The sequence below is a fragment of the Phocoena phocoena genome, chromosome 9, assembly GCF_963924675.1.
Source record: "Phocoena phocoena chromosome 9, mPhoPho1.1, whole genome shotgun sequence".
NCBI lineage: Eukaryota > Metazoa > Chordata > Mammalia > Artiodactyla > Phocoenidae > Phocoena > Phocoena phocoena.
In genome coordinates this window covers 32,171,871-32,187,462 of record NC_089227.1, presented here as the reverse complement: position 1 = coordinate 32,187,462, position 15,592 = coordinate 32,171,871, and the positions used below count along the sequence as shown (strand labels likewise).

The 15,592-nt window shown below is 40.0% G+C and overlaps 1 protein-coding gene across 1 annotated transcript in view; it reads left to right on the top strand.

The window, feature by feature from the left end:
- The window catches only part of DNAH11 (dynein axonemal heavy chain 11), a 315,873-nt gene that overhangs the window by 80,437 nt on the left and 219,844 nt on the right, over nt 1-15,592 (top strand). The window contains 4 exon segments of the mRNA XM_065883652.1: nt 6,499-6,621; nt 8,779-9,003; nt 10,080-10,171; nt 11,757-11,883. Of these exon segments, the coding sequence (XP_065739724.1) occupies nt 6,499-6,621; nt 8,779-9,003; nt 10,080-10,171; nt 11,757-11,883 (567 nt within the window).

Sequence of the window (15,592 nt, the reverse complement as noted above, 5' to 3'; positions counted from 1 at the left end):
TGATGGCCATTCTGACTGGTGTGAGGTTATACCTCATTGTGGTTTTGATTTGCACTTCTCTAATGATTAATGATGTTGAGCATCCTTTCATCTGTTTGTTGGCAGTCTGTGTATCTTCTTTGGAGAAATGTCTGTTTAGGTCTTCCACCCATTTTTGGATTAGGTTTTTGCTGTTTTGATATTGAGCTAGATGAGCTGCTTGTATATTTAGGAGATTAATCCTCTGTCAGTTGCTTCATTTGTAAATATTTTCTTCCATTCTGAGGGCTGTCTTTTCATCTTGTTTATACTTTCCTTTGCTATGCAAAAGCTTTTAGTTTCATTAGGTCCCATTGGTTTATTTTTGTTTTTATTTCCATTTCTCTAGGAAGTGGGTCCAAAAGGATCTTGCTGTGATGTATGTCATAGAGTGTTCTGCCTATGTTTTCCACTAAGAGTTTGATAGTGTCTAGCCTTACATTTAGGTCTTTAATCCATTTTGAGCTTATTTTTGTATATGGTGTTAGGGAGTGTTCTAATCTCATACCTTTACATGTACCTGTCCAGTTTTCCCAGCACCACTTATTGAAGAGGCTGTCCTTTCTCCACTGTACATTCCTGCCTCCTTTATCAAAGATAAGGTGACCATATGTGCGTGGGTTTATCTCTGGGCTTTCTATCCTGTTTCATTGATCTATATCTCTGTTTTTGTGCCAGTACCATACTCTCTTGATTACTGTAGCTTTGTAGTATAGTCTGAAGTCAGGGAGCCTGATTCCTCCAGCTCCATTTTTCATTCTCAAGATTGCTTTGGCTATTCGGGCTCTTTAGTGTTTCCATACGAATTCTGAAATTTTTTGTTCTAGTTTTGTAAAAAGTGCCAGTGGTAGTTTGATAGGGATTGCATTGAATCTGTAGATTGCTTTGGGTAGTAGAGTCATTTTCACAGTGTTGATTCTTCCAATCCAAGAACATCGTATATCTCTCCATCTATTTGTATCATCTTTAATTTCTTTCATCAGTGTCTTATAATTTTCTGCATACAGGTCTTTTGTCTCCTTAGGTAGGTTTATTCCTAGATTATTTATTCTTTTTGTTGCAGTGGTAAATGGGAGTGTTTTCTTGATTTCACTTTCAGCTTTTTCATCATTAGTGTATAGGAATGCCAGAGATTTCTGTGCATTAATTTTGTATCCTGCTACTTTACCAAATTCATTGATTAGCTCTAGTAGTTTTCTGGTAGCATCTTTAGGATTCTCTATGTATAGTATCATGTCATCTACAAACAGTGACAGCTTTACATCTTCTTTTCCGATTTGGATTCCTTTTATTTCCTTTTCTTCTCTGATTGCTCTGGCTAAAACTTCCAAAACTATGTTGAATAAGAGTGGTGAGAGTGGGCAACCTTGTCTTGTTCCTGCTCTTAGTGGAAATGGTTTCACTTTTTCACCATTGAGGACGATGTTGGCTGTGGGTTTGTCATATATGGCCTTTATTATGTTGAGGAAAGTTCCCTCTATGCCTACTTTCTGCAGGGTTTTTATCATAAATGGGTGTTGAATTTTGTCAAAAGCTTTCTCTGCATCTATTGAGATGACCATATGGTTTTTCTCCTTCAATTTGTTAATATGGTGTATCATGTTGATTGATTTGCATATATTGAAGAATCCTTGCTTTCCTGGAATAAACCCCACTTGATCATGGTGTATGATCCTTTTAATGTGCTGTTGGATTCTGTTTGCTAGTATTTTGTTGAGCATTTTTGCATCTGTGTTCATCAGTGATATTGGCCTATAGTTTTCTTTCTTTGTGACATCCTTGTCTGGTTTTGGTATCAGGGTGATGGTGGCCTCATAGAATGAGTTTGGGAGTGTTCCTCCCTCTGCTATATTTTGGAAGAGTTTGAGAAGGATAGGTGTTAGCTCTTCTCTAAATGTTTGATAGAATTCGCCTGTGAAGCCATCTGGTCCTGGGCTTTTGTTTGTTGGAAGATTTTTAATCACAGTTTCAATTTCAGTGCTTGTGATTGGTCTGTTCATATTTTCTGTTTCTTCCTGATTCAGTCTTGGCAGGTTGTGCATTTCTAAGAATTTGTCCATTTCTTCCAGGTTGTCCATTTTATTGGCATAGGGTTGCTTGTAGTAGTCTCTCATGATCCTTTGTATTTCTGCAGTGTCAGTTGTTACTTCTCCTTTTTCATTTCTAATTCTATTGATTTGAGTCTTCTCCCTTTTTTCTTGTTGAGTCTGGCTAAAGGTTTATCAATTTTGTTTATCTTCTCAAAGAACCAGCTTTTAGTTTTATTGATCTTTGCTATCATTTCCTTCATTTCTTTTTCATTTATTTCTGATCTGATCTTTATGATTTCTTTCCTTCTGCTAACTTTGGGGTTTTCTGTTCTTTTTTCTCTAATTGCTTTAAGTGCAAGGTTAGGATGTTTATTTGAGTTGTTTCCTGTTTCTTAAGGTAGGATTGTATTGCTATAAACTTCCCTCTTAGAACTGCTTTTGCTGCATCCCATGGGTTTTGGATTGTTGTGTCTCCATTGTCATTTGTTTCTAGGTATTTTTTGATTTCCTCTTTGATTTCTTCAGTGATCACTTCGTTATTAAGTAGTATATTGTTTAGCCTCCGTGTGTTTATATTTTTTACAGATCTTTTCCTGTAATTGATATCTAGTCTCATAGCGTTGTGGTCAGAAAAGATACTTGATATGATTTCAATTTTCTTAAATTTACTGAGGCTTGATTTGTGACCCAAGATATGATCTGTCCTGGAGAGTGTTCCATGAGCACTTGAGAAAAATATGTATTCTGTTGTTTTTGGCTGGAATGTGCTATAAATATCAATTAAGTCCATATTGTTTAATGTATCATTTAAAGCTTGTGTTTCCTTATTTATTTTCATTTTGGATGATCTGTCCATTGGTGAAAGTGCGGTGTTAAAGTCCCCACTATGAATGTGTTACTGTCGATTTCCCCTTTTATGGCTGTTAGTATTGCCTTATGCATTGAGGTGCTCCTATGTTGGGTGCCTAAATATTTACCATTCTTCTCTCTCCTTCTTGGATCGATCCCTTGATCATTATGTAGTGTCCTTCTTTGTCTCTTCTGATAGTCTTTATTTTAAAGTCTATTTTGTTCGATATGAGAAATGCTACCCCAGCTTTCTTTTGGTTTCCATTTGCATGGAGTATGTTTTTCTATCCCCTTACTTTCAGTCTGTATGTGTCTCTAGGTCTGAAGTGCGTCTCTTGTAGACAGCATAAATGTGGGTCTTGTTTTTGTATCAATTCAGCCAGTCTGTGTCTTTTGGTGGGAGCATTTAGTCCATTTACATTTAACGTAATTATCGATATGTATGTTCCTATTCCCATTTTCTTAATTGTTTGGCGTTTGTTATTGTAGGTCTTTTCCTTCTATTGTGTTTCTTGCCTAGAGAAGTTCCTTTAGCATTTGTTGTAAAGCTGGTTTGGTGGTGCTGAAGTCTCTCAGCTTTTGCTTGTCTGTAAAGGTTTTAATTTCTCCATCAAATCTGAATGAGATCCTTGTTGGGTAGAGTAATCTTGGTTCTAGGTTTTTCTCCTTCGTCACTTTAAATATGTCCTGCCAGTCCCTTCTGGCTTGCAGAGTTTCTGCCGAAAGATCAGCTGTTAACGTTATGGGGATTTCCTTGTGTGTTATTTTTCCCTTGCTGCTTTTAATATGTTTTCCTTGTATTTAATTTTTGACAGTTTGATTAATATGTGTCTTGGCGTGTTTCTCCTTGGATTTATCCTGTATAGGACTCTCTGTGCTTCCTGGACTTGATTAACAATTTCCTTTCCCATATCAGGGAAGTTTTCAACTATAATCTCTTCAAATGTTTTCTCAGTCCCTTTCTTCTCAGTCCCTTTCTTTTTCTCTTCGTCTTCTGGAACCCCTATAATTTGAATGTTGGTGCGTTTAATGTTGTCCCAGAGGTCTCTGAGACTGTCCTCAGTTCTTTTCATTCTTTTTCCTTTATTCTGCTCTGCAGTAGTTATTTCCACTATTTTATCTTCCAGGTCACTTATCCGTTCTTCTGCCTCAGTTATTCTATTGATCCCATCTAGAGTATTTTTAATTTCATTTATTGTGTTGTTCATCGTTGCTTGTTTCATCTTTAGTTCTTCTAGGTCCTTTTAAAATGTTTCTTGCATTTTGTCTATTCTATTTCCAAGATTTTGTATCGTCTTTACTATCACTATTCTGAATTCTTTTTCAGGTAGACTGCCTATTTCCTCTCCATTTGTTAGGTCTGGTGGGTTTTTATCTTGCTCCTTCATCTGCTGTGTGTTTTTCTGTCTTCTCATTTTGCTTATCTTACTGTGTTTGGGGGTCTCCTTTTCACAGGCTGCAGGTTCGTAGTTCCCGTTGCTTTTGGTGTCTGTCCCCAGTGGCTAAGGTTGGTTCAGTGGGTTGTGTAGACTTCCTGGTGGAGGGGACTAGTGCCTGTGTTGTGGTGGATGAGGCTGGATCTTTTCTTTCTGGTGGGCAGGTCCACGTCTGGTGGTGTGTTTTGGGGTGTCTGTGGACTTACTATGATTTTAGGCAGCCTCTCTGCTAATGGGTGGGGTTGTGTTCCTGTCTTGCTAGTTGTTTGGCATAGGGTATCCAGCACTGTAGCTTGCTGGTCGTTGAGTGAAGCTGGGTGTTGGTGTTGAGATGGAGATCTCTGGGAGATTTTCGCATTTGATATTATGTGGAGCTGGGAGGTCTCTTGTGGACCAGTGTCCTGAAGTTGGCTCTCCCACCTCAGAGGCACAGCAGTGACTTCTGGCTGGAGCACCAAGAGCCTGTCATCCACACAGCTCAGAATAAAAGGGAGAAAAAGCAGAAAGAAGGAGGATAAAGTAAAATAAAGTTATTAAAATAAAAAATAATTATTAAGAAAAAACAATTTTTTAAGTAAAAAAAAAACAAACGGACAGATAGAACCCTAGGACAGATGGTGATAGCAAAGCTATACAGACAAAATCTGACACAGAAGCCTACACATACACACTCACAAAAAGAGGAAAAGGGGAAAAAATAAAAAATCTTGCTCTCAAAGTCCACCTCCTCAATTTGGGATGATTCGTTGTCTATTCTGGTATTCCACAGATGCAGGGTACATCAAGTTGATTGTGGAGATTTAATCCGCTGCTCCTGAGGCTGCTGGGAGAGATTTCCCTTTCTCTTCTTTGTTCTCACAGCTCCTGGGGTTCAGCTTTGGATTTGGCCACGCCTCTGCGTGTAGGTCGCCGAAGGGCATCTGTTCTTCGCTCAGACAGGACGGGGTTAAAGGAGCAGCTGACTCGGGGCTCTGGTTCACTCAGGCCGGGGTGGGGGGAGGGAGGGGCACGGAGTGCGGGGCGAGGCTGGGGCGGCAGAGGCCGGCAGTACGTTGCACCAGCCTGAGGCGCGCCGTGTGTTCTCCCGGGGGAGTTATCCCTGGATCCCGGGACCCTGGCAGGGGCGGGCTGCACAGACTCCCCGGAAGGGAGGTGTGGATAGTGACCTGTGCTCGCACACAGGCTTTTTGGTGGCGGCAGCAGCAGCCTTAGCGTCTCCTGCGCCTCTGTGGGGTCCGCGCTGTTAGCCGCAGCTCATGCCTGTCTCTGGAGCTCCTTTAAGCAGCGCTCTTAATCCCCTCTCCTAGCGCACCAGGAAACAAAGAGGGAAGAAAAAGCCTCTTGCCTCTGACTGAAGCTGGAGCCTCAGCTCCCAGCCCCGCCCACCCTGGCGGGTGAGCAGACAAGCCTCTTGGGCTGGTGAGTGCCGGTAGGCACCGATCCTCTGTGCGGGAATCTCTCCGCTTTGCCCTCCGCCCCCCTGTTGCTGCGCTCTCCTCTGCGGCTCCGAAGCTTCCCCCCTCCGCCACCTGCAGTCTCCGCCCGCAAAGGGGCTTCCTAGTGTGTGGACACATTTTGTCCTTCACAGCTCCCTCCCACTGGTGCAGGTCCCGTCCCTATTCTTTTGTCTCTGTTTATTCTTTTTTCTTTTGCCCTACCGAGGTACGTGGGGGAGTTTCTTGCCTTTTAGGACGTCTGAGGTCTTCTGCCAGCGTTCAGTAGGTGTTCTGTAGGAGTTGTTCCATGTGTAGATGTATTTCTGGTGTATCTGTGGGGAGGAAGGTGATCTCTGCGTCTTACTCTTCCGCCATCTTCCCCCTCTCTCGGATTCTGAGTCTTGAGCGTCTATCAGACTTTTAAGATAACCTTTTAAATCCCCTCCTGCTCTGGAATTGTGTTTCAGTGAAGGATATAAAGCTCAGATCCAGTAAAAAAAATTTGATATTGGTGTGACGCTTGTTCCTTTTGTGTGGTGGAATTCATTCTCTAAACCTCATCACCGTGAATTATTTGGAGGAAAAAAATTGAGGCCAGTGATATTTGATGTCCCTCTGTTGTTTTTTTTTTTAAATTGTAAAAACAATTTTTAAAATTCCAGATGATAGCCTAAGTATCGGTCCTAAATTAAACTTTTGTGCACATAACTAAATACTGTTTACATCTAGGTTGTTACTGAAATCAGCCAGACCTGGGCAACCATGGAGTTCTCTTACGAAGTTCACTCTCGGACAGGCATTCTATTACTGAAGTTTGATGAACAATTGTTTGAAACTCTAGAGCACAACCAAGTAAGATGGATATTTTTATTACAGATTTTTTCATTTTAAATTACGATTTTAGATTTTTCCCAAGTTCCAATACTCAATATTTCTTTCGTCATTCATTGGGCATCTGCTTGTACCAGGCTCCAGGCATAGTACCATTTGGGCTCAAAAAGTATGAACACTTGTTCTCAAGGAACTTGCACTTGAGTAGGGAGACAGAGACAAAGTTCCAAAGGGTCTTGTAAGGTGGTGGTACTTGTGCTGAACCTTGAAGGATGGGCTGGTATTCAACAAAAAATGGTGATCAGAAAGGGGTGTTATAGCAAAGGGGAGAATGTTAGTGGCATCTTGGAATGCCAGAAAGTACCTGCCATTCAGAGGTAATTTAAAGAGTTTGGTTTCCTTAGAATATAGATTTTCTTGATAGGAGTAATAAAAAATAAGGCTGGAGGACAGTCCAGAGCGCAGCCTATGTGGTCTTGAATTCTAAGCTTATGAGTTAGCATCTCTTTGGACATGAGACATAAGAAAGATGAAAGAGACAAGCTATTCAGAGGAAATAATAACAGTAGTGTTATTACTATTAGACATGGGGCACTTAGGAAAGAACCTGCTCTGAAGAGATGATGTTCTATTATTTTTGGTTTATTTAAAGTGAGGGACATTGATGTAAAGGTGGAAAGTCTGACCCAGAGCTCGGTGCAGAGGTTCAGTCTAGAACTGTAGTCTGGGAGGTCATTTTTTGTGTCTTTAGAATTGATGAGCTAGATAATGAGACGTAAAGAAGATAATCCAGCTGAGAATAGAGCTTTGGGAAAGGCTGCGTGTAGTGAACAAGAGCAGGAGACATAAAGGAGGCAGAGAGAGAGAGAGTGGGCAGAGAAATCGTAGAAAAAGAAGACTGTATAGTATCATCAGCAATCACAGGATAAGTTTCTCCTACAAAGGAGAGTCGACTGTCATGGAAACAACCTAAGCGTCCATTGACATATGAATGGATAAAGAAAATGTGGTGTATATACAGTGGAATATCATCATTCTCCCATAAAAAGAAGGAAATCCTGCCGTTTGTGATGATGTGGGTGGATTTTGAGAGTATTATGCCAAGTGAGGTAGTTCACTCAGAGGAAGCAAGTACTGAATATTCTTGCTTATATGGGGAATCTAAAAAAGCTGACCTTATACAGAGTATTATGGCGGTTACCAGTTTCTGGGGCTTTGGGGAAGTGTGGAGGTATTGGTCAAACGGTCCGGACCTCTGGGTATAAGATGAATAAGTTCTGGGCATCTAATGTACAGCATGGTGACTGCAGTTAACAATAGTATATTGTATGCTTGAAAGTTGTTAAGAGAGTAGATCTTAAATGTTATCAACACACGTGCGCACACACACACACACACACACACACACGGCAGTTACATGGGTTGTGGAGGTGTAAATTTACTGTGGTAACCATTTCACAGTATATACATGTATCAGATCATCACATTGTACACTTTACACTTACACAATGCTGTATGTCAATAATATTTCAATAAAGCTGGGGGGGGAAGACTAGTCAAATGTATTAAACACTTAGAGATGGAGGAGGATGAAAAGGAGCTGTTCTCAGTGACTTCCTGGAATTTCCGTGTCAGAGAATGATGGGAAGTGCTCGCTGAACTGTACAACCTTAAAGCAAGGCTTGGTGTTAGGAAGGCTGCCAAGTTTGGTAGTAAACTCAAAGAGGAGGAAAACAGGAGCTTGAGGTCTTAGCAAACCGGAAGGAAGTTTGTTTTGTATTTTCAATATTGAAAAAGAAGACTCAACCCTTAGGATGATTCATAGGCAGAGACCCCAAGAAGAGTGAGAGAGGATGAAAGAATAAAGTTTAATTCCTAAAGCTGCACCCTGGTGCACAATATTTTTTCCTGCCTTCAAAGAGACACGTGGCCTTCTTCTAGAAGACGCATTACATGTCGTTGCTTATATTTGTCTTTTTCCTTTTGGAAAAAACATGTTATTATGTAATATTTAATGCCATTAGTTCACTCACTTAGCAAATACTTACTGAATGCCTGTTGCATGTATTGTGTGCTAGGTCCTAGGAATCCAGCAATAAACAGAAGAAGTGTGCTCCCTCTTGAGGCTTACAGACTACCAATTTAGATGGTATTTGAAATTCTTTGCCTTCCTTTTAGGTTCAGTTACAGACTCTGCTTCAAAGCAAGTATGTGGAATATTTCATTGAGCAAGTCATAAGCTGGCAAAACAAATTAAACACAGCAGATTCGGTCATCGTTACTTGGATGGAAGTACAGCGCACTTGGTCTCACCTGGAAAGCATCTTTGTTTATTCAGAAGATATTCGAATTCAGCTTTTGAAAGATGCTCAGAGATTTGGCAGAGTAGATGCTGAATTTAAGGTTCGTGGAAGAAAGGCTGTTTTCTATCGTAACAGCTTTGTCCAAACAATATAAAAATCTTGTAAAGAAACATGATTTGGGGTACTGTATTTATGAAAAATATATGTGTGTATTTGAATTTCAGGAGACAAGGTCAGGAAACTTGTCTGTGAAGGGTCAGATAGTCCATAGTTTAGGCTTTGTGGTTGTATGTGGTCTCTGTCACAACTCAGCAGGGCTGCCATTGTCCTGTGAAAGAAAACATAGACACTACGTAGACAGATGGGTGTGGCTGTGTACCAGTAAAACTTTATAGACACCAGAAATTGAATTCCATATTATTTTCATCTGTCACGAAGTATTATGCTTCTTTAGATTTTTTTCAACTAGTTAAAAATGTAAAGACCATTCTTAGCTTCAGGCCGTACAAAACCAGGCAGCAGGCCACATGTTTCCCAGAGGCCTATACCAACAGTAAGGCCTGGGAGACAGATTCATCTTCATGAAGTAAGAGACTGAGGAGGGGAAACCAGTAACAAAGTTATACTATCAGTTACTGGTTTGTTTCATAAGAGCCACAGAGAACACATGGAGATGTACATATAATAAATGATTTGAGAGACTTTAAGCAGAGAATAATGGCTTTACTTTTTATCTAGAAATGGGGATGAATTATTGTCGTCTTACTAGCTAAAGTAGAACACCAGAGGAATTCTATTTTATTTAACTTTTAAGGAGGAAAGAGTGGGTAGATTGTTTCATATTCATCTCATTTTCCAATGTGAGTGTATTCTTTAAGATTCTGGTTCTCTGTCTCTCTGTTTTATTGTGCGTTGGGTTTAGAAGAGAGAAATTCTGCCTGGACCCAGAGTGGTGGTAATGCCTATCGAATTTATATGGATAAAAACTATGTGATTACACTTTGTTTTTGATGTTTATCTAAAAGTTTAAAAGCAGAACAGACATGGTGTTAGAAATCTCATTTATCTTGCTTTCCCGTAGTTTGATTGTTCTTCACTTTTTAATTCCCTAAATGGATGAAAAATTTAGAAAACTAATTTCTAATATCAATGGCTCCATGTTTTACTTTCACTCAGGAGTTAATGTTCAGGACAGCTAAAATAAAAAATGTTTTAGAAGCAACATGCAGACCTAACCTTTTTGAAGAACTTAAAGATTTACAGTACAGGTAAGAATAAAACTACAAAGTGATCAATTTGTTATACTTCTGAGATTTCTTTTGAATATCTAATAGTATTTAACACCAAGTTATTGTACGAACAACTTCTACTAAATTATTTTATAATTTTGCTTATAGTTATCTAGTTGCCTTATACATATTAGGTGGTACATATTTTGTGAGTTAACGTAAACAGATCAAATATATTTCTGTTTTCCAAAAAGGAATATCATTATAGTAAAATTAGAATATCCTATTATCAAGAGAATCATCATGGTTGTTTAACCAATTCTTTTATCAAAGTATCCTGCAAATATTTATTAAGCAGCTACTGTATGCTAGGAACTGGGATTGCACTCATTTTAAGTCCTTTATTTTGTATATAGTTTAATTATACTAGAAATTATCCTTAGACAGCATGTTAGTATTTTTGAAATCCTTGTCCTAAAAGGCATTTATAATTTTCAGATAAAATTATACAACAGCTAGTGGTCATAAGAATTTTCTGGCTTTTGATTAAAAATGGGCAGATCAGCCACTAAAAAAAGAGCTTTGTGTGGAATTGTGACCACTTTTCATTGCAAGGCAGAGGAGCCCTCTAGATAAAAATATATATCACATACAATTATTTCATAATCTGGAAGTTTTTTAGAGAGAGAGTTGGCCATAATTTTAAAAGTGTGGATTTCTACAGAAGTTAATTACTTCTTAGTCAGTAATCTTTGAGGGTTTGTGGGGCTCTGCCTCTGGGTCATCTCTGCTCTGCTAAGAAAATAATGTGGAAATGATTCTGGATCTTATGACTCTTCTGAAAACCAGAGAGAGTTGAAGGTGCTTGTGTTTTGTAGACATTCAGTGGGAAAAGGAAGACCTTAAACCAATTACGTGTTAAGTAAAGCATTTTGTGCTCAGGGCGAGTGATGCCAAATCTGGTCTTCTCTCCTGCTGATGAGAAGTGTCATTAAAAGAAGGGTAAAAATGAATTTACCTACAAAGCAGAAACAGAAGTAGTTACAGATGTAGAAAACAAACTTACGGTTACCAGGGGGTAAGAGGGGGTGGGACAAATTGGGAGATTGGGACTGACATATACATACTACTATATATATAATAGATAACTAATAAGGATATACTGTATAGCACAGGGAGCTCTACTCAATACTGTGTAATGGCCTATATGGGAAAAGAATCTAAAAAAGAGTGGATATATGTATATGTATAACTGATTCTGTTTTCACTGTACACCTGAAACTAACAACATTGTAAATCAACTATACTCCAATAAAAAATTTTTTTTAAATGTCCACGCTTCCCTCCAAAAAACAGACAAGTGATAAGTAACATCAACTTAAGTCTGATCTATATTTAGTCTCAACTAATGATGGGTGTGTGTGTGTGTTTCTCCTCCCACTTGGCATGACTTGTACACGAGTCATGAACAAGACGATGATGTCAAAGAGAAGGAGGTAGGCTCCGTGTTAAATGGTGAGCTTCTTGTGGTGAATGGACAGATGAGAGGCTCTGGGTTTTGGTGACGTTTTAATAAATGAATGGGCAAGATATGCTTACAATGATTTTTCATTCCTTCCTGCAGGCTTTCTCTTTGTGAAAAAGCTCTTGCTGAGTACCTGGAAACCAAGCGTGTGGCTTTTCCGCGCTTCTATTTCATCTCTTCTGCAGACTTACTTGACATTCTCTCAAAGGGAGCTCAACCTATGGAGGTAAATATTTGTTTTTGAGAGTCTCATATTATCCTATGTTAGCTAAGGAATGTCACAGTTTCTTTATTATTGTCAAATGCCACCTACCATGTCACATGTGCCAGGAGCCAGAAAATATGCAGTAAGAATTCTTAATGCAGCAACAGAGGGATGTTAGAAGCGGTGCTCAAGGAACTAGGAAAGGTAACTGCCTGGTTCTCAACACAAGGAAGGGACAGCAAATGTACAAGGCTTAGGGCCCTGCAAGAAGTTAACGGAAGAAACACTGGCTCCAAACCCCCAGAATTCTGGGACAAGGACTGGAGCTCCATTGCCTGGTTTGCAGCTTTCCTGGGGGAGACTGAGTCACTGGGAACGAGATCATGGCTGGTACCTTCTTACAACAACCTTGACTCCCGAGTAACCTTCATAGTTGAAGCTGGACTAGGCTTCCGTGCTGTCAGAGGTGTATTGGTATATTTTCATCCTCTACCTAACACTCTAATTTTCTCCTATCCATTCAAAAATAATGTAGCACCCATGACAATATGTAAAGCAAATAAAAGCAGCTCTTATCTTTTGTAATCTGAGAGCACAGATCAGAGACCAAGCTTTGTGCAAATCCCAAAGCTCTCCTTCCTCTAAACATTTAGTGGATGTTGCCTTTCATTATATCTGTTCAGTTGTTCACATTCATTTAGATCTTAGAATTGTTACAGCTGACATAGGCAGTTACTCCTAGACTTGACCATATATCACAGATTATTTTGACGCCAAAGGCTGTGCTTTATCGTTGTGGATTTGTCTCCATGTTCCTGCTCTAGGTATTTTTCTGCCATTTTCTTTGGAATATGTGTCACCTAACACTACGGTTTCCTGAATACTACTGTTCTCTGGACACAGTATTTATTTATTTATTTTTTTTTTTTGGTACGCGGGCCTCTCACTGTTGTGGCCTCTCCCGTTGCGGAGCACGGGCTCCGGACGCGCAGGCTCAGCTGCCATGGCTCACGGGCCCAGCCGCTCTGCGGCATATGGGATCTTCCCGGACCGGGACATGGACCCGTGTCCCCTACATTGGCAGGCGGACTCTCAACCACTGCACCACCAGGGAAGCCCCCACAGTATTTATCTTGATTATTTCTCTCTCATTCATCATTTCTCTTTGGAGCTAAATTCAGATGGATGGCTGTTCTTGCTGTCGGCAATACAAGTACAATCTTGCTATGAAGAGCAAAGTTGTTAGTCAGCTTTGGCAACATTTTCAGGATTACCACTCAGGTATCATTCTGTATATTTATGCTAACTCCCAGATGGCTTTGTAGATAAAATCCATCTAATTAGATTGACTTGGAATCCAGTATCTCCATCTCTCGTTTATGTCAATGACATGTAAATTGGATGTTTTGGGGTTTGTTTTTTTTTTTAAAGTAGTTTAAACATGGCAGTTACTACCACGTTTAAGCTTCAGTAATCTCCTGAGAACCTCCTCGTGACCGGCAACTGGACCCTCTGCCCGGGGTGATCATATGAGATAGAGGATGTCATGTTCTATTCCAGGTACATGTTCCTAAACACTTGCAAATCTGAAATACTTAGAATCCTGAATTTTCACTATGTAAATTAGATGCATAAATCTGCAAGTGGGAACATGGCTTTTCTTTTATATTCTTTAAACATAATAAACACATATGGGACTGTTTTATTGAACAGTATTAATTATCCAGAATATAGACATGAAACAGTTTTATCTTTCTACAATTATTAAGCTCAAATGTGCCCTGCTGAATGTCTTTACAGTGAGTAACAGGTCCCTTTATAACATCTTGGATAGGTACTGTAATGCTCCGGTCCCTTTTTATTATTAAAAATTAAAGAAACCCAAAGCAACTCAACAAGATCTAGTTTAAAATTCCAACCTCACCTCTGTGTCAAGACCAGGCTTTTACATAATGAACTTGGAGTTGGGATCTTTTATTTCTCCTCCCTGTCAGTTTACCTTGGGGAGGAAGGAAGGGTGTCATCTGTCAGTCATTGCCCTTTCTTAATGCGTATTCCTGCTTCTCTGTTTGGCAGTGGCTGTCGACCTTGACCCTTGACAGCCAGTACCCACATGCTGGGTCTCTTGTGGAACAGAAGCAAGTCCTCAGGGGGCAGGGGGAAACCCCCAGGGGGTATATATTGCAGAGACAAGTCCATCTCAGCACTTCCAGTTCTTGCCCTTGGCAGTGTAATCCATCATTTGTTATATCTTCTTCCTCCTTTTCCACCTAGACAGATGTCTGAAGTAGGGACACATTGCAGATTCACTTGCTGCGGGCATCCGTAGTTTCTGTTAGTGATTCTCCAACCCCTCTCACTGGACAACTTAAAGGGCAGAGATGGGGGAAACAGCCCTTCACCTTGAAGCCCCAGGAGGAGTGAGGCAAAGCCAGAGCATCCTCCTCTGGGCTGCTAAATCACAGGTGTGAGGATGTCCACCTGTCCCCCCCTCCTCCCTGCTGTACTTTCCCAGAAGGAGCGTATGGAGGCAGATGATGGTAAGGCATTGAGATGTGTCTTGTCAAGCCCTGGAGGGACCAACCTGTCCTCACTCCTTTCTGCTGTCTTCAGCGCATGCACTTGCCCGATGCCTCTTTGTCCTTAATTGAAGTCCTAGGCTGGTGCTCGAGGAGCAGATGACTCAATATACACTTGTCACCCATTCTCTTTATGTCCTTTCAAATCATCAAAAAGTGCTTCAGGCCTTAGACAACCTGTTGGCTCAGGGATATGCATCCCTGATGCCAACATTTTTTTTTTCATTATCCTTCCTAAATTACAGGATGAGGTTTTGCTTTTACATATATATATATATATATATATATATATATATATATATATATATATATATATATAAACTTAAAAGGTGTACCTTTAAAATCATTCTTTTTATTTTCACAGCATCACTTCAGTATTTCAAAATGTTATTGTTAATACCAGTGCGACTTATCGTGGAAGTCTTCCTGTCTACCTAATTCATAGTGTCGTAATCATAAGTTCTAAACCCCTGAATCTCAGGTACATTTCTCAGTAGTAGTACTAGTAACACTCTTTAATGAATGACTAGGTAATGTAAGACATTAAAAAGATTTTAAATTTTTATGTAGCTGAATATTGAAGTCACCGCATAGAGAATCTCCAAAATGGCTCACAGCCATGGTGATAAATACTAACAACAGTGCTGTCTGTGTCATATCAACAAAAGGAGGTGGGATATTTCTGCTTACGAGCTGAAGGGGTCTGGCTTTGCGGCTCCAGAGTAAATGCGGTACACAGTTCTCCTGTCCTGCCAGCTTTGAAATGATTCGATTTTTGAAACATTTGACATTTGAGATACATTGTTTTGAATTTTGCTCAAAATGTGATGTCATTGAGATCCTTTTGTTACACGAATTAAACGTTGAACAATTCGATTTCACCTCAAATGCTATCACCCTTTTAGGAAAGGTTTGTCATTAGCGAAAGTGTTTAGCTGCCTCTGAAGTGCAAATACCACCTGGGAGCAACTTGCTGGGGTGAAGGGTTGAAAAGGAGCTAAGGATGAGTTGAGTCATCTAGAGCCGCAGTCAGCTTCTTTGCCTGCAGTGGTTCTGCAAAGTCAAGGTGTGATCTCAGCCCTTGGTCACTTGCTGTGGAATAGTTAATGCTTTTAGCAGTTATGCCAAAGGGCCTAGCCTTGCTACACTCT